The sequence below is a fragment of the Osmerus mordax genome, chromosome 28 (genome assembly GCF_038355195.1).
Source record: "Osmerus mordax isolate fOsmMor3 chromosome 28, fOsmMor3.pri, whole genome shotgun sequence".
Taxonomy (NCBI): domain Eukaryota; kingdom Metazoa; phylum Chordata; class Actinopteri; order Osmeriformes; family Osmeridae; genus Osmerus; species Osmerus mordax.
Genome location: NC_090077.1, coordinates 6,309,180 through 6,331,414, shown reverse-complemented (window position 1 = coordinate 6,331,414; position 22,235 = coordinate 6,309,180). Strand labels below are relative to the sequence as shown.

General features: G+C 48.4%; 1 protein-coding gene across 1 annotated transcript in view; it reads left to right on the top strand.

Annotated features, from left to right (window-relative positions):
* The window catches only part of aopep (aminopeptidase O (putative)), a gene marked incomplete in the record, with an annotated part of 34,935 nt that overhangs the window by 10,129 nt on the left and 2,571 nt on the right, over positions 1-22,235 (top strand). Inside the window, 6 exon segments of the mRNA XM_067230971.1 lie at positions 4,847-4,949; positions 5,186-5,293; positions 5,916-5,959; positions 6,628-6,688; positions 9,891-9,953; positions 11,033-11,119. Of these exon segments, the coding sequence (XP_067087072.1) occupies positions 4,847-4,949; positions 5,186-5,293; positions 5,916-5,959; positions 6,628-6,688; positions 9,891-9,953; positions 11,033-11,119 (466 nt within the window).

The window sequence follows — 22,235 nt, the reverse complement described above, 5'->3', positions numbered from 1 at the left end:
GAAGGCACACCCCTATGAGCAAGAAAGGGGGCGATTAGCAAATTGCTGATGAGTTTCTTGGCGTCTGACAACGTTATATAAACAATAGGAAAAAAACCTTCTCTGAAAAAATACCAACACATTGCACAAGTGCATGAGTTATGTCTAGTTAGCTTTACTACGACAACATGCTAGCATTGACATTCCCTCATGTTGCTAGTATAAGTCCTGAACAGATGCACATGCCTGAAATACTTAACATTTTTGAGTTGACTAAACAACGTTAGGTCCTGAGCCATGCTAGTGTTGACGACGAAAACATTGAAGGCAAGGGGCAACTTGTTCTGTGTGGGATGTATACATCACATTCTTAACAACTTAGAGCCCAAACAGTGTAAGATACACAACTAGAGAGGGTACAATTTCTGGGGAAATTGTAGGGTGTGCTTGCTTGCGTCGGTTGCACAGGGGTCCGTTTTTGAATGACATTTTTACAACAGATATTTCTGTGTATTTTATATAAAAATGCATACTTATTATTTATAAAGAATACATAGATTTGTTTGCTGCTCATTTACAACTGAAAATACGAGTGAAGTGTAGAATGAAATAGATGTCTTCTCATTTCCCCTGCAAGAGGCAGCCTCATCGTTGAATCAAAACGAATACATTTTGCAGACCGGTGTAAAAATGGACCTAATCTCTATTACTTAAACGTCATTTTAAGTTTTTCCCTTCTAATGATATTTTCAGGCATTTAGCCTACTCATATTGCATTCATTCATGAATAAACAACCCCTTTGAAGATTATTCTACGACGTTACCCTGCAGTAGAAGATGGAATCGCGATTCAAACAGTGCCATCTGCTAACTGAAAATATGCCCCCCAAAACGTAAATAAGCTTGACATTTATTTAGTGGAAAATCGCTCATTCATAAAAAAGCTCACTGGTAGCGATCATTGTCAGTAACAACGCAAAATGCGATATAGCCCTGTGTAGAGAAGCTGCCCCGGTAAATTGTACTACTACGGTACAGTAGTAGACTACTGCTGTGTTCGTCTTGGTAGCGATTGCGTTGGTTGAATTGGATTTAACGTTCCGTTGTACAGTTTAGGCTGAAATTAATTATTTTCATGAACAGATTGACAACGTTTAGGCTGTGGCAATGAAGTTCAGGTTAGTAGTTAGATAGACTTTTGATTTAAGTAAGGGGAGTGCCGAACATTTTCTGTCGCCGTTTGACTTCCTAAACAGCTGTGTACTGTAGCTATATGTTTTTGTAGTGTGTCTCGCGTAAGCTACAGCGTTGCAGTGAGCTACACTGGTTTGAAACCACAGGTAATGGTAATTTCACCAACAAATCGTTTACTAATGTCAGAATAAATCCTACAACGAAAATGTATATGTGAGGAATGTTTATTTTAACGATTGAAAACAGATACATCATAGACCACTGTAGTATGTGTTGCCCGGGCAACACAGGCTAATGTCATGATGCTAATATTTCAGTGAAATAGTAGACTACTGTTTCCGAAAGTAGATGTACTTCCTTAATAATATCAGCTTATATTGTACATTACACATCACAATTGTGTGTCATATCACAAAGTAAAATGAGTAAATATTTATCACCCTGGCCTCTTTGCTTGTGGCGTTTCTGCAGCTGCCTTGCAGTAAAGCTATAGTTAGCCTAGCTATCCCCCAAGTTAACAGATGCGAAACGAATGTTCTGCCAAAGGTAGTCACGCGTGTTTTCGTGACGTTAGTGACGTAGTGACGTTAGTAACGTCAGTGACTGTGGCTAGCAAATTAGCCACCGTTAGCTTCACTTTTCGCCACAAAAACTTAACTTAAGCCCAAACCATGCAACGGAACGTAAATTCCAATAGAAGCAACTCAATCGCTACCAAGACGAAACTTTTGACACCTACGTTGTCTATGTAGGCCAAATATTGACTGAGTTTTAGGGGGGCAAAAAGAATAATAATAATATATATGTGAGAGAACAAAGGTTGTGCCCTTGCCGAAGGCAAAGCACACCCAATTAGGCATCCCACAGAAGTCACTTCATTTACATTTACATTTAGTCATTTAGTCATTTAGCTTCATACTACCGTCTGTTCAGTTTAAGTCTAAGTTTTCAGCAGAGATGATTATTCGAGTGACAAGCCTTTTGGGGGTGTGTGAGGAGTGGTCATTCTGGAATTACCAGTGAAAGGCAGGAGGAACTTTCGAGGTTAGATTGAGGTCGGCCTGATCAGTTTTCCAGATCTAGCCCCAGAGCTGAGTACAGGCCAGAAGAGACAACATGTGGGTTCATCCATAGCCAGATTTGTCTCTGCTAGAATGTTCTTCAAACAAGCTTAACATTTTTTAAATGATATACAGTTGTCAGACAGAAGAAACCAATTTAAAAAGAAACCCAACACAACCCACACATGGCATACACAGTGTCCTGTCATGAGTTGTTGGGTGTTAGACAGGTGTTTGGGTTCACTGGCATCAGGAGTTCGAGTTCTCTTCAGAGTGGCTCTGGTGCTCAAGACCACTCGGTCTTTGTTGAGGAGGGGGGCCCACTGCTTATCTGTCTGGCTCAGATTAGTTAAATTTAGCTACGGTGGCCCGAGAGGCCCATCCTTCCTGCTGATTTATTTGACCAGTCGGGGCTTTTTTATTTGTGATCCTGTTTCCGCTGTGAACGGTGGGTAATATGTGAGTGTAAGGATATAGCACAGGGAGCTATAAACTAATGTGTGTGTGTGTGTGTGTGTGATGAAGAGCAGTCATCTAATAGCTTCTGGTTTGTCTCTTCCTGTAGTTACACAAGCTCTCTCTCTCTATCTCTCTATCTCTGTCTCGCACACTCACACTCACACACACGCCTACCTCTTACAGAGTTAGATAAGTGTCGTAATGTTCCTGAAATACACAGAACTATTGTGTGATCCTCTAAAAGGCAACCTGCAGTGATTCCTGTTAAATCACCTGCAAATCATCCCAGAGCTAATCGGGAGAAAGAGATGGGGGGGGGGGTCTGAGAAGGAGAGAGAGTTCTAAGAAACGAGCAGAGAAAGAGAGCTAAACGTCTGGCTTTGTATTGAAAATAGCAACAGATGTATGAATACAGAGAGACAGAGAGGACAGGAGAGGAGAGGGGGTGTCGGATCCTTCAAAACATTTGGGCTAAAGAGCTGCCACTCTTCCCCATGCTCTTGGATGGGTGTATGGATGGATGGGGTTGGAGGGTGTCGGCCCTTTTTTTTGGTTTCCTCCTTCCTCACTTTGACATCTTTCATGCTCTTCCCCCCCCCCACTCCCCCCTTTTCACTTTCACAATGACCAGGGGGGAGATATGGAGCTGTGTTCAAATGGGGTCCGTCTTATCACCTGTGGACACAGCTAGACACAGAGGTGGGGGTGTGGATCATGGGGTGCATCACATCTCCACATGCCTCCGAAGACTCGACGAGAGATTTCTGGCTTGAGTTGAAGGGGAGAGATTTAGCTGCAGTCTGACATCTAAATCTACAAAGTGTCGCATTTATTTATGTATTTCTACACTTTGTATTCGTCCAGTAAATAAAATAACAACCCTTCAGCACAACATGTCCCTGCAGGTCATGGAAACATTCAAATTCTGTAATGTAATTCCAGTAAAGGTTAATGTATTCATGTGAACGTACTGATGTGGTTGTCTGGAGAACAGAACAGAGCAGAGATGTATGAGGCACAGTTGTCAGAAATAGATTTTCTAGAAGATCCACTTCAGTAGATGGATGTAGGGGTAAGGGACGGAGACGAGGGGGAGAAATAGTTATGGGGAAAGTCGGGTGTGTGTGTGTGTGTGTGTGAGAGAGAGAGACTTCAGATCTGTGCAGAGAAGACCGTCAGATTACCAGGAAGAGTCTTCCACTGAACTCAACAGGGTGACGATCTCCTTCTTCAGTCTCCTCTGGGTCGGCTAAAACACACCAGGACCGTATCTTCTTCCTCTCCTCTCTCCGCATCTCTCGTGTCCTCCCTCTTCCGTTGACCGCCCTCCCCTTCCATGTTCACCACGCTTCTCACATTTCTCTCTCTTCCTTTCCTCTCTCATTTCCTCTCCTCCATCTACCAGCCCCCCCTCCTCCCCTCCTGCTGTAATGTAGTTTATAGTCCATTACCTATTTGTGCTCAGGGGGTAAATCGGGTGGCTGGCTGGCCGGCTGGTTGACTAGCCCTATGAAACAGGACGCCGTCCTATTCTGATGGCTGGGAGGAGAAACAGCCAGGGATGTAGATTGCTTGGGGGGGGGGGGGGGGGGGGGGTGTACGCCGGAGTGTGATTTAGCAAATGCTGCTTTTCTGTGTGAGCGGGAGAGCGTGACTTGGTCCTGTACCTGCATGTGGGCATTACGTGTTACACATCACGTGTCTGCAAATAATGCGCCAGCACACTTGTGTGTGTGTGTGGCTGTGGCTGTCTGGGTCCTGTACCTGCTGTCGGGAAAGTGTCCAGTGATGAAGTCTGTGTTGATGTGTTGCCAGGTGCCTGGGTATCGACAGGTAGGTTTGATCCTCCAGGGAGCAGCTCTGGACAGGCTGAGTTCATCTCCTCCAGCAGATCAATACGTTTTAACTGAGGCTATCATCTAGTTCCGAGACATACAGCGCAGGGAGACGCTCGCTGTTTATCTCTGTGTTTGTTCGATGTACGGTGTGTGTGTGTTATCAATAGGAAAAGGAGCCCCTATGATCACTCACTGAGCTAACATACTGTATTTACCTATTAAGAGTTTTATAGTATTTTATTATTCTTATATCTTGTTTCGGCCTGTCTGTTTTCCTGTCTGCCTGTCTGTTTGTCTGTCTGCCTGCTTTTGTAGGCCCAACCAGGACAACACAGGTCTGGTCAGTGAATCTGGTTCTTCCATGGTCAAACATGCCCTCAACCCTGAAAAGACCTTCATGCAGGTCCACTATCTCAAGGTAAGAACACACACACACACACAAACTGGACAGTAACTGTAAACAGTCATCTTCCTTATTGCATTTCAACACATTTTTGTGATCCCACACTTTGCTCGGAACAGCTTTCTTGACTGAACGTTCTGCCCGTTCTCTCTATTCTCTCTTCTGTCTTTCCTTTCATTTCTGTGCTCTTTTGTATGTGTCTCCATCTTCTCTCTTCTGTCCTCCCTCTCTGCACTCTATCTTCTCTCCAGGGTTACTTCCTCCTCAGGTTCCTGGCAAGTCACGTCAGAGAACAACCTTTTCTCAGCTTCCTCCGACTGTTTGTGAGGAAATACCACGGACAGCTTATTCTCTCTCAGGTAGAGAGGCCCTGTTGTTCTTCAGTGAAACCGACGGGGCTAACTAGCCAGGCGCTAGGTCCGGGAGCTGGCTAGCTAGCCAGGCGCTAGGTCCGGGAGCTGGCTAGCTAGCCAGGCGCTAGGTCCGGGAGCTGGCTAGCTAGCAGTGTGCGTGCTATACAGCTGGATTGACTAGCTCCCTAGCAGGGATTCCGAATGAGAGGACGTTCGGCTCTTTGTGTTTATACTGCTGGCGCCTTCATCGTTGTGAGGGGTCACACCTGGCAGAGTGTGTTTGGGTGTGTGTGAGTGAGTTTGAGTGTGTGAATGTGGTCATGCATCTGTGTGTTTTTGTAAGTGTGTGCGTGTCTTTTATGTCTGTGTGTGTGTGTGTGTGTGTGTGTGTGTGTGTGTGTGTGTGTGTGTGTCACAGCTGGCCCACAGTGGCAGACTCCACTTCACTAATGAATGTTTCATAAACACACTTGGGGTCATACGAGCGACCTCGGAATAAAGGCCGTTCTCTACCTCCTCCTTCCACTCCACATTTTCACCCCTCTCTCTCTCCTCCCCCCCCTCCCTTTTCTCTCTCTCCCCTTCTGTCTCTCTCTTTCTCCCCCCCCCACCTCTCTCTACTTCTCAGGATTTCTTGCATTTGCTGCTGTGTTCCTTTCCAGACTTGGAGAGGTAAGCGGGTGTGAGTCACCGTGCCCCCGTCGTTCGCATGGCAAGTGTCAGCCAGCAATCCTGTTATGCTCAGTCTCAACCAATCCTGGTAATTGAGGTGTAGGAGATAACCCGAGTTGAAAGAGAGCTATCGATTCTCTTCCTTCCGTCGTACCATCGCTTCCCTCTCTCTCTCTGTTTCTCTCGCAGACGATGCATGCATCAGTTTCTTGCGCACCGGTTCTCGCTCCATCTCTTCCCCTGTTATTAAAGCAGTGTCTTATCCCTGGCCACGTTGCAGGAAGAGTGATTGAATTAGAGTGGGAGAGAGAGAGAGAGAGAGAGAGAGAGAGAGAGGATTGCGAGTATTAGGGACGGTCAATATTTGTGTCTGCTGCCTCCAATAGCAGGATGGACACAAAACACACACACGCACACACACACATGCCAGTTAGTGTCTATAAATAGGTATATGTGTGCAGGTCTCTGCCGTCAAGTGTACGTGTGTGTCTGTGTGGGAGTCGTTTCCTTTTTCTAAAAGTCAAGGTGTTGCCCCAAACATTTGGACACGCATCATCATCATCACAATTTCTTTTCTTTTTTTACCGCGGCTACAATTCTCCCATTGTATGATAAAAAACAGAAGTCACAGGAGCAACAGAACTGACGTTCCACCCATTGTGTTTCAGGCAAGGCCTCACCCTCAAAGCTATTTATGCCGACTGGCTGGACGGAGCTGGTATTCCCAAGGTAAGCGTCGGGTTTAAGGCCAGCCTGGGTACCTCAACCCAGAGCTGGGAGGGAATGGCGGGGGTGGAGGGGGGTGGGGGGGTGGGGGGTGGGGGGTGGGGTGGTACAGGGGGTGGTACTGTTACGTGCGGCGAGCTTCTAACATTGATCTCCATCCTACTGCTTGACATTTGTTGCACAGAGCCCAGTGTGTGTTTGTGTGTACTGGTGTCCAGGCGTCTGAAATGTACGAGGATGAAAAGGTTCTGATAACAGAGAAGCAGGTCCAGTGTGCTGACACACACACACACACACATACTCCTCGGTGTTCAAATATGGTCATTTTCTCTATAAGCTTTAGCTCCTGCATGGACATAGCTGGATGTTAACGGTGCTACAGCATGTCCCTGTTCTTAGCTAGAAGAGCGGGCCGAGCTACCATGTAAGGCCAGAGTCAGTCGCGGCACAGCCCTACATACACATGCCCCTCTCCGACTCGCGGGGCCCGATCGATCCCTTTTAACGACTTCTCCAATTGCCATGGTAACGGATCTTAATTACCTCACGGCGTGCGCTGCCGTCTGGAAACTCTCTCCCCTAGAATGTTCCGTGGGATGCTGGGGGTCCGTCATCTCACGGAACATTCTAGTTGAGAGACCCCTGGACCTTGAGCCTGGATTGGCCAACCTGGGGTAGTACTCCTGTACCAGTGTCAAGATCCTCCTAATCCTCTGTTCTTTTCTCCTCCTCCATGAACTCTGTCCATCCCTCTAAGGTTAGGAGTGCAGCTCATTGTACTGGAGTGGAGCTGGAAATAGAGAATGACAGGAAACACAAAGTCCTAATAATAAACAATGACATCCACATGGACCCTAGAATGGAGAAAGAGATGGGAACACGAGACTTGTCTATTTCCAAACTCAGTGTGTGTGTGTGTGTTTGAATGAATGTCAGTAGTTCTAATGGCCAGCTTGTAGTTGTTCCAAGTCATATCACCTCAGCTGTCATCACCTGTATCATATGTCCAGTAAAGTATGTAATGTAACACCTTTGGCACCAGTTTAATTTGTATTTCCTGTTCCTATTTCCTCTTTTTTTATCTTTCCTATTGCAAAGCTATTTCCCCTTAAAGAATCCATAAAGTACCTAACACTACTACTACTAAATGAGAGATGGCAGCCATTTTGTGTCACTGGTTACCTCATGATAACTTCCATCTGGAGTGAAGGAATCCTACTAGTCAATGTGAAACTGCAAGCCCAGAGTGGAAGGGGGATATTCTAAGTGAATGTGTTAGTACTCGGTTTGTTTTAACGAGCGGGGGCCCGGGCTGGTAGAAGGGGGGAGAGGGCCTGTTTTCTGTGTGTGTGCTTGTGCCGATGTGTCTAAATGTAAAAGTGTGTACGTAAAAGTGTGTATATACGTGTGTGTGTGTTGTGTTTGTTGGTCTAAATGTGTGTGTGTGTGTGTGTGTTTGTCAGGAGGACAAAAGCCTATGCAAGGATGGCTGTGTCTGAGATCTCGGTCGTAAAACAGCTATGTGTGGTATCCTCTTACACAATGGCACTTTACTGCTTCAGCGCTCCCTGCATTCAACCCAACCCACCTCTCTCTCTCTCTCTCTCTCTCTCTCTCTCTCTCTCTCTCTCTCTCTCTCTCTCTCTCTCTCTCTCTCTCTCTCTCTCTCTCTCTCTCTGTCTCTCTCTCTGTCTCTCTCTCTCTCTCTCTCCTCTCTCTCTCTCTCTCTCTCTCTCTCTCTCTCGTCTGTCTGTCTGTCTCTCTCTGTCTCTCTGTCTGTCTGTCTGTCTCACTCTCCTTCTATCCTCCCTAACTCTCAATTCAATTCAATATGCTTTATTGGCATGAATGTTCAGGTTAAACAATGTTGCCAAAGTGGTCCACAGTGAAGGTACATATACCTTTGTACTTACAAAGGTATATGTACATGCTGCCTATACATACACACACACACGGTACCCTTTCTTCTCTACTAACTCATTTTCTTGTCTTTTCTCTTTCCTCCCTCTCTCCTCACACAATCTCTCTACTCCCCTCTTTCTTTCCCCCTTCCTGTCTTTCTTTCTTTTTTTCTAACACACACACACACAATGCAATACCTACAATATTAGTAAGTGTTAACCGTAGAATCATTGCTAGCTTGAGTTAATGTGTTTGTGTGGGCAGGATTTGATTACAAACACACCTCAATCACAGGCGTGTCACAGCTTCCAGCAACCTTTTCTTCCCTGTCTCTCTCTCTCCCCCTCTTTCTTTCGTACTCTCTCGCTCTCATCTTTTTTTCTGTCTCTCTCTCTTGCTCTCTTTCCGTCTCTTTCTTTTTTTTTATTTTTTTTCCTGTCCCTCCCTCTCCCTTGTAGACTCTCACCACACTCCTACCACCCTATTCCCACCTCCCCTCTCTCTCGCTGCCCCCTCTTCCTCCCCTCTCCCTCTCCTTATCTCTCTCCTCCCTTGCTCAGATGTTATGATTCAGAGTTGAGTAGTGGCCTCGCTGAAAGCTTTAATAAGGTTAAGTGTGTTTGTATGCACGTGTGTGTGTGTGTGTGTGCGTTTGTATGTGTGTACTCGCATGTGTGGGTTTGTGTGTGCACACGTGCATGTTTCTGTTCATGTGTGCACCCGTGGGTGTACAGAGATTGTTAGTGACTCTTTTCTAGCTTCCTCAGATAATGAGGGGATTTTCCTCTCCTCCACCTTTCTGTCTATTCAGTCTCTTTTTCTCTCTCTCTCTCTCTCTCTCTCTCTCTTCTCTCTCTCTCTCTTCTCTCTCTCTCTCTCTCTCTCTCTCTCTCTCTCTCTCTCTCTCTCTCTCTCTCTCTCTCTCTCTCTCTCTCTCTCTCTCTGTACCTCTCTCTCTCACACGCTCTCTCTCTCTCTACCTCTGCCTCTCTCTCTCTACCTCTCTTTGTCTTCTCTTTTCCTCTCTCGACCTCTCTCTACCCCTCTCTGTTTGTCCTCCGTGCTTCACCGTCCTCCCTCTTCCCCCCCATCCTCCAGAGTGGAGCCGGCAAGCTTCCGTCAGAGGAACAAGTGATCGTGTTCCCCCTCCCTCCGCTCTGGCTTTCCCCTCCGCTCTCCAGCGAGCATTCCTCACTGACTCCTGTTCAGACGCTCGCTCTCTCTCCCCTCCCTCCCTCCCTCCCTCTTTCTCCCTCCCTCCCTCGCCTCGGCTCACTTGCTCCTCTCTCTGTTTCTCGTTCAGTGGCTGGTTGAAGGGAGCGCCGTGTGGTCGCAGGCTCGGCTGGTGGAGGAAGTCAAAGAAGAGGTAAAGCTGCATGCATGTCCACCTCTCTCTCTCTCTCTCTCTCTCTCTCTCTCTCTCTCTCCCTCTCTCTCTCTGTCTCTTTCCCTCCCTCTCTGTCCCTGTCTCTCTCTCTGTCTCTTTCCCCTTCCTATCTCTGTCTCTCTCTCTGTCTCTCTCTCTGTCTCTCTCTCCATCTCCTCCTGTTTCTAAAAACCCTAGGATTTATTTCCAGCTTATGTCAATACACTCTAAATCGGTTTAGTCCCTCCGCTGGTCCTCCTTTTCCTTTCTGTCCGTTTTAGTGTACTTCTCTCTGCTCCGTCTCGGTCTCTCTCTGGTCTCTCTCTCCGTCTGAATGTGTTTGAAGCCGTGCTTACATCTGTTGCATGTTACAGTGTTCCGCGCTCTGCTGTGCCTTACCGCCGGAGCCTGTCATTCTGCCCAGTTATGCTCAGCTGCTGTTGTTCTCATCGGTTATGACAGCGGTCTGGGAACGCTGGTGGTTAGTAACTGCGCTACCTGAAGGGCCGCGCACCGCGTCAGAGAGACCTCAGAGAGTGGATACAGACTAGGAATATGTTTTCGAGTTTCAGCGTCAGTACAGATAGGGGTGGATGTGTGTGTGCCGGGGATGTGATTGGGTTTGTGTTGGATTAAGTACGGGCTGCTGTTTCGGGGCTCTTAGACTGCCCCCCCCCCCCCCCACACACACACACGCACACATATTTCATTTGTGTGTTTATTTATATGTATGTGTGTGTGTGGTTTGTGTATCAGGGAGACATGTATAATCTAATCAGATAAGACTAGGAGTACAATTATTCAGGCAAGGACGTCATTTACCTTCCTTACTGACACTGTTTGGCCTGGCGTGCGAGCCTCTGTGTGTGTACGTGTGTCCGTGTGTGTGTGTATCTGTGTGTGTGTGTATGTGTGTGTTTCACTTGAGCAATGGAAAGTGCGCCTAAAGTCTGTTTATAGTTACTTATATTAGACGTGTTCTGTTTTTTCTGTAGCCACTCACTCTCTCTCTCTCTCTGCTCTCTCTCTCTCTCTCTCTCCCTCCACTGTTGGCCCTCCCCCTCTCTCCTGCTCTGCAGGTTGTAAAATGGATTCTCCCCAGTTCCCGCGGAGGAAAAGGCAGAAAGCGGAAGAGGAGTGCCCTGCCCAAGGTGAACCACAGAGAGGTAGGAGACACTGTGGCTTTAAATAGACCCCTATCTCTCCGTCTGTCTCCGGCTCTTTCCATCTCTCTCTCTCTCTCTCTCTCGTCTCTCTCTCTCTCTCTCTCTCTCCTCATCGCTCTCTTCCTGTCTCTCTCTGTCTACAAGATAGGACAATCTTATCTGTAGTCTGTCCTGGCGACACTGGGATTTACTTTAGTTAAAACTGGGTCCAGGTTTATGTGATTTATTTGACCTGGGTCCGAGTTTACGCTCTGATAGGGAAGTCATATGCATAGGATTTGTGTTGAAAAGAATATATGTTTTTTATGCATCTGTGTAACAGTATATTGTGTGTGTGCGCGCGCGTGTGCATGGTCTGAGTGAAATGTCAGAGGTGAGTCAAGTTCAGAGGAGCTGTGTGTACGCGCAAGCCTGCATACACTCGCATTTGCAATTGTGTGTGTTAATGAGGGGTTCCCTGCAGTTTTGTCTGCGACACTAATCTATACATTTCTGGCACTTTTCTGGAAAAAAATTGAGAGACCACTGCACCTTTTTCTTTAATAAAAAAAAAAAAAGTTGAGAAGGACAATTTTGAGTGAGGAACACAAGAGTAAACCTTTGCAGTGGCCTCTTAAATTTTACCCTTCTGCTCCTCACAAAAAATTGTCCTTCTCAACTTTTTGGGAATGAAAGGAAAAGGTGCAGGCGGTCACTCCATTTTTTTCCAGAGCTGTAGATGTCAAGAACCTGGACACATACAGCAGTTTGACTATATGTACTGTTACAAGCAAAGAAGTGGATGTAGATATTTACTGTACAAATAGATACATTTTATATTGAGAATAAGTACAGAACAAAATAGTTTTCACAAAAAAAGAACAGGAATCTTTGTGTTGATGACCAATGAATGTGACCATAACACAACTTCTAATACAAGACATTCTTTCGTCTTTTCACCTGACACACCTGGTCGGCATATTTACGAGGCATGCACACGCGCGCGCGTCCGCACGAGCTTGGAGTGGGCAGCGAAAAGGCCTCTTCCTGTCGGGAGCGAGGGAGCGCTGGAGAATCAGGCCTCGTGAAAGAATGGCCAATTACTGTCCGCTTGGCCACGCACAATGGTCCTGGGGGGGGTTGGGGGTGTGTGTGTGTGTGTGGGGTGGAGGGGTCGGGGGGGGCTCGGCCAGCGTTTGAAGTTTAGCCATAAAAGCCATCCTGAAAGGAAACACGAGGTGACCCGCACACACCCTCCCTCTCTCTCCCGCCCTCTTTGTCTCTGTGTGTGTACATGGGGGAGCCCCATGGATGTGCCAGGTGTATTTTATATTACTCCTTCATGTACTTCAAACAGCACGGTGCCCCCCCCCCCTTCCCCCCCCCCTCCCTTCTGTCTGTCTCCGCCCGATAAATCAACGCCACAGACCCGCTCCGGAGGCACAGCGGACGGGAGGGGAGAGGGAGTGTGTGAGGAAGGAAAGACAGGAGACGAGCCAGAAAGGGAAGGGGGGAGAGGCCGAGGGATCAGAGGCAAAGAGTGAGGAGGGACACGGCGAAAGGCAAGACCAAAAGGGGGAGCCGACCTGGAGGAGGAGGGAGGGGCGGAGGGAAGGGCGGAGGGGTTAGGGTGAAAGATATAGAGAGGGAGCCCGGGGAGAAAGGTGAGAAGAAGAAAGATGCGGAAGAGTGGGAACGAGAGAAGAGGAGGGGTGGGTTGGGAGGGGGAAGGGGGGGGGGGGACGGAGCGCACGGCGACCTGGGGACGCCAGGGAGAGGGAATGAAGTGGACCAATCCAGGGATGAGTGGAGGAGTGGATTAAAAAGAGGAAGAGGAAAGAGGACCCAGGAGAGAAGGAAAGAAAGGAGAAAAACCGAGGCAGGTGGTGAGTGTTGAGGGCAGCGGGAGATGGGGAGGGAGAGGGAGTGGGGGAGGGAGGGAGGGAGGGAAAGGGAGAGAAGAGGATCAGTGAGTTGTGTGCTGCTGAAGATGCATCTATTAGGCATCCTAGTGTAGCGTTTAGCGCTAATGACATCATGGATTATTAGAGACCTGGACAGAGGCACAACACACACACCACACACATACGCACACACACACACACACACACACACACACAGGAGAGAGCCAGACATCCCCTACAGAGAGGGGCCTGAGATCAGGGTCATTTTAATAGAGCCAGACTTTATTACCTCCTTCCCTCCATTTATGTATAAGGGTGTGTGTGTGTGGGTGGTGTGTGTGTGTGGGGGGGGGGGGGGGTGAGTGTGTGTGTGTGTGCTTGTGTGTACCCAATTTGAGCATGTGTGTTTGTGTGTTTCAGGGGGTCTGCTCAGGGATATTAGTCACGCTCTTGTGGTAATGGGCCTCATTTTGCTCTCATTTTCATCTGTGGTCACAGTAATGAGAGGGTCTGTCTGCCCCTGCTGATCAGCACAGGAAACCCTGTAGGCCAGGGAAGGAGCAGGCAGAATGGAGGGGTCTCTGGCCCCATCCCAGACACAAAGATGCTCCCGCGGTATAGACTTGAGTGAGGTGGGCCGAGCTCGCACGGGCCTGAATGCATGGGCAGCTAGGGGACAATACGATGTCCTTGTGGGACACGGGGAAAAGCGAAGGATTAGGTTTGGCTTCTGGGGTCTAGTAAGGGATAGTAGTCAGGTAGCAGGGGCTAAGTACTAGGGAGTGGGAAGTAGAAACAATGTATGGGAGGAACTGGGTTAGGGGCTGTTGTGAGGCCGTAGGGAGGTGGTTGAGGCCAGCCTCAGGAAGCTGGGGCTGGGCTATCTGAGGTAGCCTCCCAGCCTGGCTTTCGCACAGTGTTGACTGGGACCGGTAGTCAGACAGCAGTAACTCGAGATGTTTGGAGAGAAACAGAGAGACAGGATCAAAGACGCCCCCAGGAGTAGCGACGGGTCGGGGGGGAGGTTGTTTTTGCGTCGCGGTTTGAGGGTGGGAGGAGGAGAGGGGGGTTGGAAACCAAAATGGTTTGGGTCTTTGAGGTGTCAGCCAGGCCAGATACGAAATGAAAGTCGTTTTGTCGCTGTGATTGCTATAATGGCCGCAATCAGTACTTGTAATTAGTCGTTTGTTTCCAGCCGACGCAACACTCCAAATAAATAATGGTAGGATCAAATCAAATACTGCCAGTCATTCCAGCAGGATGAGACGGGACTCTAGAATGATCAGACAGCCACAGTATCCCAGACTGTGTCTCTGCGTGCGGTTCAGTTGTGTTGTGAGGATGTTGAGGTGGCCTAATGCCTCAATGTGCTTCTCCGCAGTGTACACGTTTGCGTATTTCTATCCATTGCCCTGGTTTAGGGAACCAAACTTTAGGTAATAAACCAAACAGAGCCTGACAGTGCTGGCTACTGTGAGCACCACCAACGCACTGTTCGACAGTTAGATATAGGGTTAGGTCTGCTCCACCCCCCAGGTTGTGGTTGAGACGAGCTTAGAACAGTACTGTACACACATACACACATCTGTTTTCCCCTCTTGTCTCTCCTGCTCCATCCCTCTCTCTCTCTCTCTCTCTCTCTCTCTCTCTCCTGCTCATCACTCTCTCTCTCTCCTGCTCCATCTCTCTCTCCTGCTCCATCTCTCTCTCTCTCTCCTGCTCCATCTCTCTCTCTCTCTCTCTCTCCTGCTCCATCACTCTCTCTCCTGCTCCATCTCTCTCTCTCTCTCTCCTGCTCCATCTCTCTCTCTCTCTCTCCTGCTCCATCTCTCTCTCTCTCCTGCTCCATCACTCTCTCTCTCTCTCTCCTGCTCCATCTCTCTCTCTCTCTCTCCTGCTCCATCACTCTCTCTCTCCTGCTCCATCACTCTCTCTCTCCTGCTCCATCTCTCTCTCTCTCTCTCCTGCTCCATCTCTCTCTCTCTCTCTCTCTCTCTCTCCTGCTCCATCACTCTCTCTCTCTCTCTCTCTCTCTCTCTCTCTCTCTCTCCTGCTCCATCACTCTCTCTCTCTCTCCTGCTCAATCACTCTCCTCTCCTGCTCCATCACTCTCTCTCCTGCTCCATCACTCTCTCTCTCTCTCTCTCTCTCTCTCTCCTGCTCCATCTCTCTCTATGGCTCCATCCAAACCTTATCATCACCGTTAAGTGAGACCTTCAAAAGGATGACAGGCAGAAATGGTCGAGTAGTTTGTGTGGGTGTGTGTGCGTGTGTCTTCTGTTATTCCTGAAGTGACGTCTTTTCCTCTGCACTTTGCAATTTTGGAGCCAGGGCCTTAGAACTGACCTTTCAACTCTGGCTCGACACAACAGCTATAACCACCGTTTTCTTTTACATTTACATTTAGTCATTAGCAGACGCTCTTATCCAGAGCGACTTACAGTAAGTACAGGGACATTCTCCCCGAGGCAAGTAGGGTGAAGTGCCTTGCCCAAGGACACAACGTCATTTTTCACGGCCGGGAATCGAACTGGCAACCTTCAGATTACTAGCCCGCTTCCCTAACCGCTCAGCCACCTGACTCCCTTTGGCGCACACGCCAAAAGACACATCAGAAACACAAAAACAAACACAACCTTTTCACTTAGACTGGTTGCCAAAAGGACGAGGTTACTGGAAAAAAAGATTTTGAGCTATTTAAGCTTTCCCTTGTTGGGGTTAACCGGTTAGCACAGGGTAGCAGAAGATCAGGCCACCGGCTTGACGTGATGGACAGGTGATCACATGTAGCATGTATTGTAGCCTGTGCGTCGTCCTGTGATCCCGTGTTGCGTGTGAGATCCGTGTGCCCAAAGTAATCTCCCCACCGTGACCAATCTGCACAGAGCATGGGAAGTTCGGGAGGGGGGCACACACACCACAGAGTCATGTGCTTTTTATTACATGCATGCACGCACCCTCTGGTAGAACCCCCCCCCCCTCACACACACACACACACACACAAGACTAGCACGCACAAACACGTGCACAAGAAAGTGGGATTAATGCAATTCCTCTGAACACACCAAAAGGAAAAATTCCTCTCCATTTCCACCCATGGGGAGAAAGAAAGAAAGAAAGAGGAAGGAGTGATCGAGAACGAGAGAAAGATAGAAGAGAGACTGGAGACCGAAAGGAAGAAAGACAGAGAGGTGGAAAGAATCAGAGAGAGATAAAGACGTAGTTCTATGCAGGCTGCTCTCCTGTTTGTGTGTGTGTGTGTGTGTGTGTTGTCTTCTTCTGTGGTGTCAGAGGTCAGCAGGACAGAGGAAACTGCTTTATGAGACTGAGGATTCAAGTCCTGCCAACCTGGAAAACCATTCAAGTAGAATCTGTTCAACTTACCTGCCTTGCAAATACCCTGTCCCAGTCACTTATCTGTTGACTTAGCATTACACGGCTTGGGATTCCTCTTAGTGTGTGTGTGTGTGTCAGTTGCACACTCTGTCAAGCCTTGTCTAATGAAATATAAATCAGTCTAATCAGTCAGCGCACCACACACACATATAGCTGTATGAGCCATGCTTTGTTAAAGTGGGTGATTCATTCTGCTCTTTCCACTTTATCCGACTCCAGAGCCTGTGTTTTAAAACTTACGGCACAATATGACTGCATGACTGTATAAACAGTGGATGTCGAATGGCGCACGTGAGAGGAAGTGTGAGTGTGTGTGTTTCATCAGGGGGGAAAACATTAAATTTCCCGAGAAGAATGGAGATTTAGAAAGTGTGTGAACATGGGACAGTACTAGATATAGGTTAGGATAAAATCCTGTTTGTGGGACACGAGAGGGAGATGGTAAAGAGAGAACATCGGATTGAGATATGAGAGAGAGAGACAGAGAGAGACAGAGAGAGACAGAGAGAGACAGAGAGAGAGAGGAACCTTCCAGTCATGTTGGATTAGTCTCATCTATCACTCGCCAGTAGGTCTCTTTTAGGGGGTCACTTAAAGCACACAGCCTGTCTCATCTCGTCACGGGGACTCCCTGCTTTGTGTGTGCGTGTGTTCTATGGATCTCCCTGTGTTGAAGTCGGCCGTACGTCATGGCATTGTTGGTCCAAAAGTACAACTTTGCAATTGCCGACCCTCCGAGACACACGCGCGTGCGATTATGACACGTACACACACAAAGGCTTTCTGCACACGCACGTAGAGGCTACTTCTAACCCGAGTGGTTTCCGCAGAGAAAAACACACACCCATAATTCCAGAAACATTTTCACTGTCATTAAAGTGCAGCTGTGTTTGTCTTTCAGCACATATGGAAAACACATCATAGAGAGAGAGAGACAGAGAGAGAGAGAGAGAGAGAGAGAGAGAGAGAGAGGGACAAGGACAGAGAGAGGGGAGAGGACAGACAGAGAGAGGGACAGAGAGAGGACAGAGAAAGAGAGATTGAGAGAACTGAGAGAGATTGAGAGAGAGAAACTGAGAGAGACAAGGTAAATCTATTTCAGATGACCATCAAAACCTATGCTCTGTATCCCAGTCCACAAAACCGCATGTTGGACTCCCGTCAAATACCAATTTACACATCCAGTAATGCAGCTCCATAGAGGTTCAAGGCAGCAGGATCTTCAGGAAATGACATGCTAGCCTGTTCAAAAAGCTGGAGCGTTTTAGTGGGAAATTGAATCAATGTTTTTCCCATAAAATCTAAAGGGGTGATTCAGACATCACCTTATGGGTTTCTTGGGTGTGGTACGTAACGTGTGTTGTGTGAGTGTGTGTGTGTGTGTGTGTGTGTGTGGAATTGTGTGTGTGTGTGTGTGTGTGTGGAATTGGCCATACTATGCATAAGTGCAAAAACATCTGTCTGTACTGGTAATGACTGAGGAGCCAATGGGACCCTCAGACAACCCTGACGCAATTAGCCTCCACTACCCCCGCCACACACACACACACACACTGTAATGAGAGCTTTAAGTTGCTAGGCCCGTAGACGCCAAGGATTATGGAAGCGCCTGCACATAAATCCAATAACTAGGCGTCTCGGAGATCTGAAAAGGTCTGTTTGTGTGTGTGTGTGTTTGCGCGAGTATTTGTGTGTGTGTGACAGGACAGCTCATTGATGAAGTGTTTCTGTCCTATTCTGAGTTGATGGTTGGTTGTAGTGTAGACTAACAGCCCTCCTATGTATAATGAGAGCAGCATTGACAGATCCTATTGGCTGTGGCTCGCTCACCCCTTCACCAACACTGTGGGACTGGTGCAGCAGATATGGACACACCTGAATGGTCTGACCACAGAGAGACAACAACAGACAGACAGTGTGTTTTCAGACTCCAGACAGACAGACAGTGTGTTTTCATACAGACAGACAGACAGACAGTGTGTTTTCAGACTCCAGACAGACAGACAGTGTGTTTTCATACAGACAGACAGACAGACAGTGTGTTTTCAGACTCCAGACAGACAGACAGACAGACAGTGTGTTTTCAGACTCCAGACAGACAGTGTGTTTTCATACAGACAGACAGACAGACAGACAGACAGTGTGTTTTCAAACTCCAGACAGACAGACAGACAGTGTGTTTTCAGACTCCAGACAGACAGACAGACAGACAGTGTGTTTTCAGACTCTGACACAGCATCCCCCCCCCACACACACACACAAATGAGGCTGCTCTCTCCCGAGGCCTCTGCGGCTTAGCCTTCCATCCCGACACAGAGAGACGTGTATAACCCTACCCTGCAGCCAGCACGTCTGACAGGCAGAACCCAGACCCAGCTCACCCACCCTGGCAGTGGCTCTCAGGGTTACCCTCTCCTCGCTGGTACTGTACCAGGAAACATGACCCTGTTCTTCCTCCCCCGTCTGTCTGACGGAGGGGATGCATGTTGTTTTAGGAGGTAGAGATGCAAGTACCAGCACTTCTGTAATGAGGTGGAGTTGGTGATCCAGAATAAACACTCCCTCACACACACTCCCTCACACACACTCCCTCACACACACTCCCTCACACTCTTCCCAGACAGACCAGAATCATGACGTGTGGAAGGGGCAGTTCCCGTACTGGGGAGGTGTTTGAGAGGGGCTATTGTTCAGATTTGTGCGGTTTGGTGTTTTTTTTGGTATCTGGCGTGTGAGTGTTGTTTGGGTCTTAGTGGTGCGTGACTTGTTCGCTCCGAGCAGATATCTGGGCTTAGCCCACCCCACATACCTCTGTCAGCTCGGATACATAAGACTAGTCTGCCAAGAGTTCAAACAGGAGACACACGCAAACACACACACACACACACGCACACACACAGGAAACACAGGCGCACAGGAGACGCGCACACACAGGAGACGCACACACACATAGGAGATACACACACAATAGGTACACGCACTAAGAGATACACCCATACACAGGACACACACACACACACAGGAGACACACACACACACACACGCACACACAGGAGGTCGACAGCAGATCAATAGCGGGTCTCCAGTTATGTCTAACACAGATGATTTTCGATTCACCACAGCGGGTCCCAACAAGGTAGAACATTCGCTCTCTCTCTCTTCCTCCTGACTTCCTCTCCACATCCTGTTTCTCTCACCCCTTTCTTCTCCACGGCTTTGGCATTCTTTTCTTTCTTTTTTTCCTGCAAAGGTGTGTGTTTGTGTCTATGTTCTCTCCTTCTATCTCTCTCATTTTCTCTGTCTGTGTCTTTTCTGTCTCCCAGCATTGCAGATGGATTATATCTACCCTTTACGTTCCAGGCTATGTATGGCATGCCAATATTATTCCAACCACGCTGTTGAAATCCAGCGTGAACGAAGGCATTTCGCTCTCAAATGACACATTATCTACCTCTCTTACTCTTTGAATGTGTGTGGGTGTGTGTGTGTCCTGGAATCCAACCCCGTTGAAGATGACAGGGTCACACCACCTCCACATTAGCACATGACGTGTCAATTGTTACCCTCTCCCTCGCTTCCCTGTCCGAGTCGTAGTCTGGTCCACGTTAACCTCTTCCACTTGTTTTAATCAGACGCCGTTTTCCACCGAGATAATATTTAGCCACGTCCCCTCCGCAGCCCGCAGTATCCTGCCGCTCATCGCTTTTCACCGAGATAATATTTAGCCACGTCCCCTGGGCTGGTCTCTCCCCCCCCCCCCCACACCCTTTACCCAGGCAGAAACAAGCCAGAACAAATGACCAGAGGAAATGAAACCTGGGCGCCTTTCTATTTTTATCAGAGCTCGCACACTCCTCGATGCCTTGGAGTGGATAGCGTCTCGCCGTGAATGAGCGTTGCTGGTGTTTGTGTGTGTGTTTGTATGCATGCTTTACTGTACATGCAGTACTTCCTGTGTTATTCCGGGTTTTTCTCTCTACGAGCTCTTCCAGACGGAAGGTCAGGCGTGCTTTCTCCTGTCTCTCTTTGTCGAAGCAGTTGTCTGTTTTTGTCACACTGGGTTCACCTCCCACACACACACGCACACACACACGCACACACACACGTACACAGACAGCGGCCTGTTTGTTCTCTTCCTGTTGAAGGCCTGTCTGTTTGTTTGTGTTTGCGTGTGTGCTCTGCTGAGAGGACAGGGGTGGAGCAGGTGAGGAGAGTTGGAGAAATAGCGAGGAGGGTTACCACAGGGAGATGTTGAGAGGATCTGGGGTTTTGCAGCCAAATGTTGAGTGGTAGAACATATTCAACTCCTGAGGTGTTTGTGTGTCGACCCCCCAGTTTGTATATGTACATGGAAACTTGCCTGTTTACCTGTGTGTGTGTTTGGAGGGGGGTGGGGGGTCGTTTGTACGTGTGTGTGTGTTAGAGAGTTAGCGAGGGACAGTTGAAATGTTGCGGTCAAGTCTAACTGGTCCCAGGCCCAGCTGGTCTGACTGGTCCTGGTTGAACAGACAGGCGCTTCATGCGCCACCTATCAGAGAAACTCTTAGAGTCATCCATAGGAGTCAGGTGGCTGAGCGGTGAGGGAATCGGGTTAGTAATCCGAAGGTTGCCAGTTCGATTCCCGGTCATGCCAACTGACGTTGTGTCCTTGGGCAAGGAACTTCACCCTACTTGCCTCGGGGGAATGTCCCTGTACTTACTGTAAGTCGCTCTGGATAAGAGCGTCTGCTAAATGACTAAATGTAATGTAAATGTAAATCCATCACAAGCTCCGGTTACTCCTCCTGTCTTGAAGGACGCTCACGTCACCATAACAGGCTTTTCTGAAATCCTTATATATATCCTGCACGGATGTCGGTAAATGCTTTTGTGCGTGAGCGTGTTTCTTGTGTGTTTGCGAGAGAGGAGGAGAAGCAGTGTATTTTCTCAGCTGCTGGGTATTAGCCCCCCCCCTCCTCCTCCTCCTTCTCCCGGTAGCTCTGTTCCCATTCGCCCCCTGGGTCTGGAAGGGTTCGACCTATCAGAGTGGTTAAACACACCCAAAAACACCCAGGTATGCATCTCAGAGATGACTGGTGGGTGTTGTTTGTTACATCCCGATTGATACAAAAAGGTTTCGTCTGTCTGTTTGTTTACCTCCCTGTCTTTCTGTTTACCTCCCTGTCTTTCTGTTTACCTCCCTGCCAGTCGATCTGTCCGTCTGACTTCCTGTCTGTTGATCTCCCTGTGGTTGCCCGTCTCTCTGCCTGCTCGTGTGTGTGGAATCGTCAGTATTGTTTGGGATGAGCCAGTGATGAGGGCCTCTCTGATTACAAGGTTAAGCCCTTCAAAGCAGCCTTGTCCTAATGCTCCACATCTGATTTCTGATTAGTCCTGCCTAGTGCGCACAGAGCATGATTACAAAACATACTGTAGACACACACACGCACGCGCGCACACAGGGTCATTGTGTTCCCCGTCTCAGGCCCTGTGGATGTTTATGATTGTGATAAAAGCCAGCAGCTGAGAAGGAAGGGGTGGAGCACGGACGGATGGAACTACAAAGGGTCATCGCTGAGGTCATCGGCCTGTGACGTCTGCCGTCTGTGAGATCATCCCCCTCGTAGACGTGGGCCCCGACTAAAATGTCTGGCGCTCCCCACACATCGCGCGAGCGTCGGCGTCATTTGTCGAGCTGTGGTGCCGTGCTGTGTGGCTGCTAGCGCTGTAAACAGGACGTGATGCATCTCGGACTGCAGACTGCGGACCCGAGTGTGTGTCTCTTTTACCAAAACGATTTGTATCACCCTCGACCACACGCACAATATATCAGTCATTTTGACACACACACACACAAA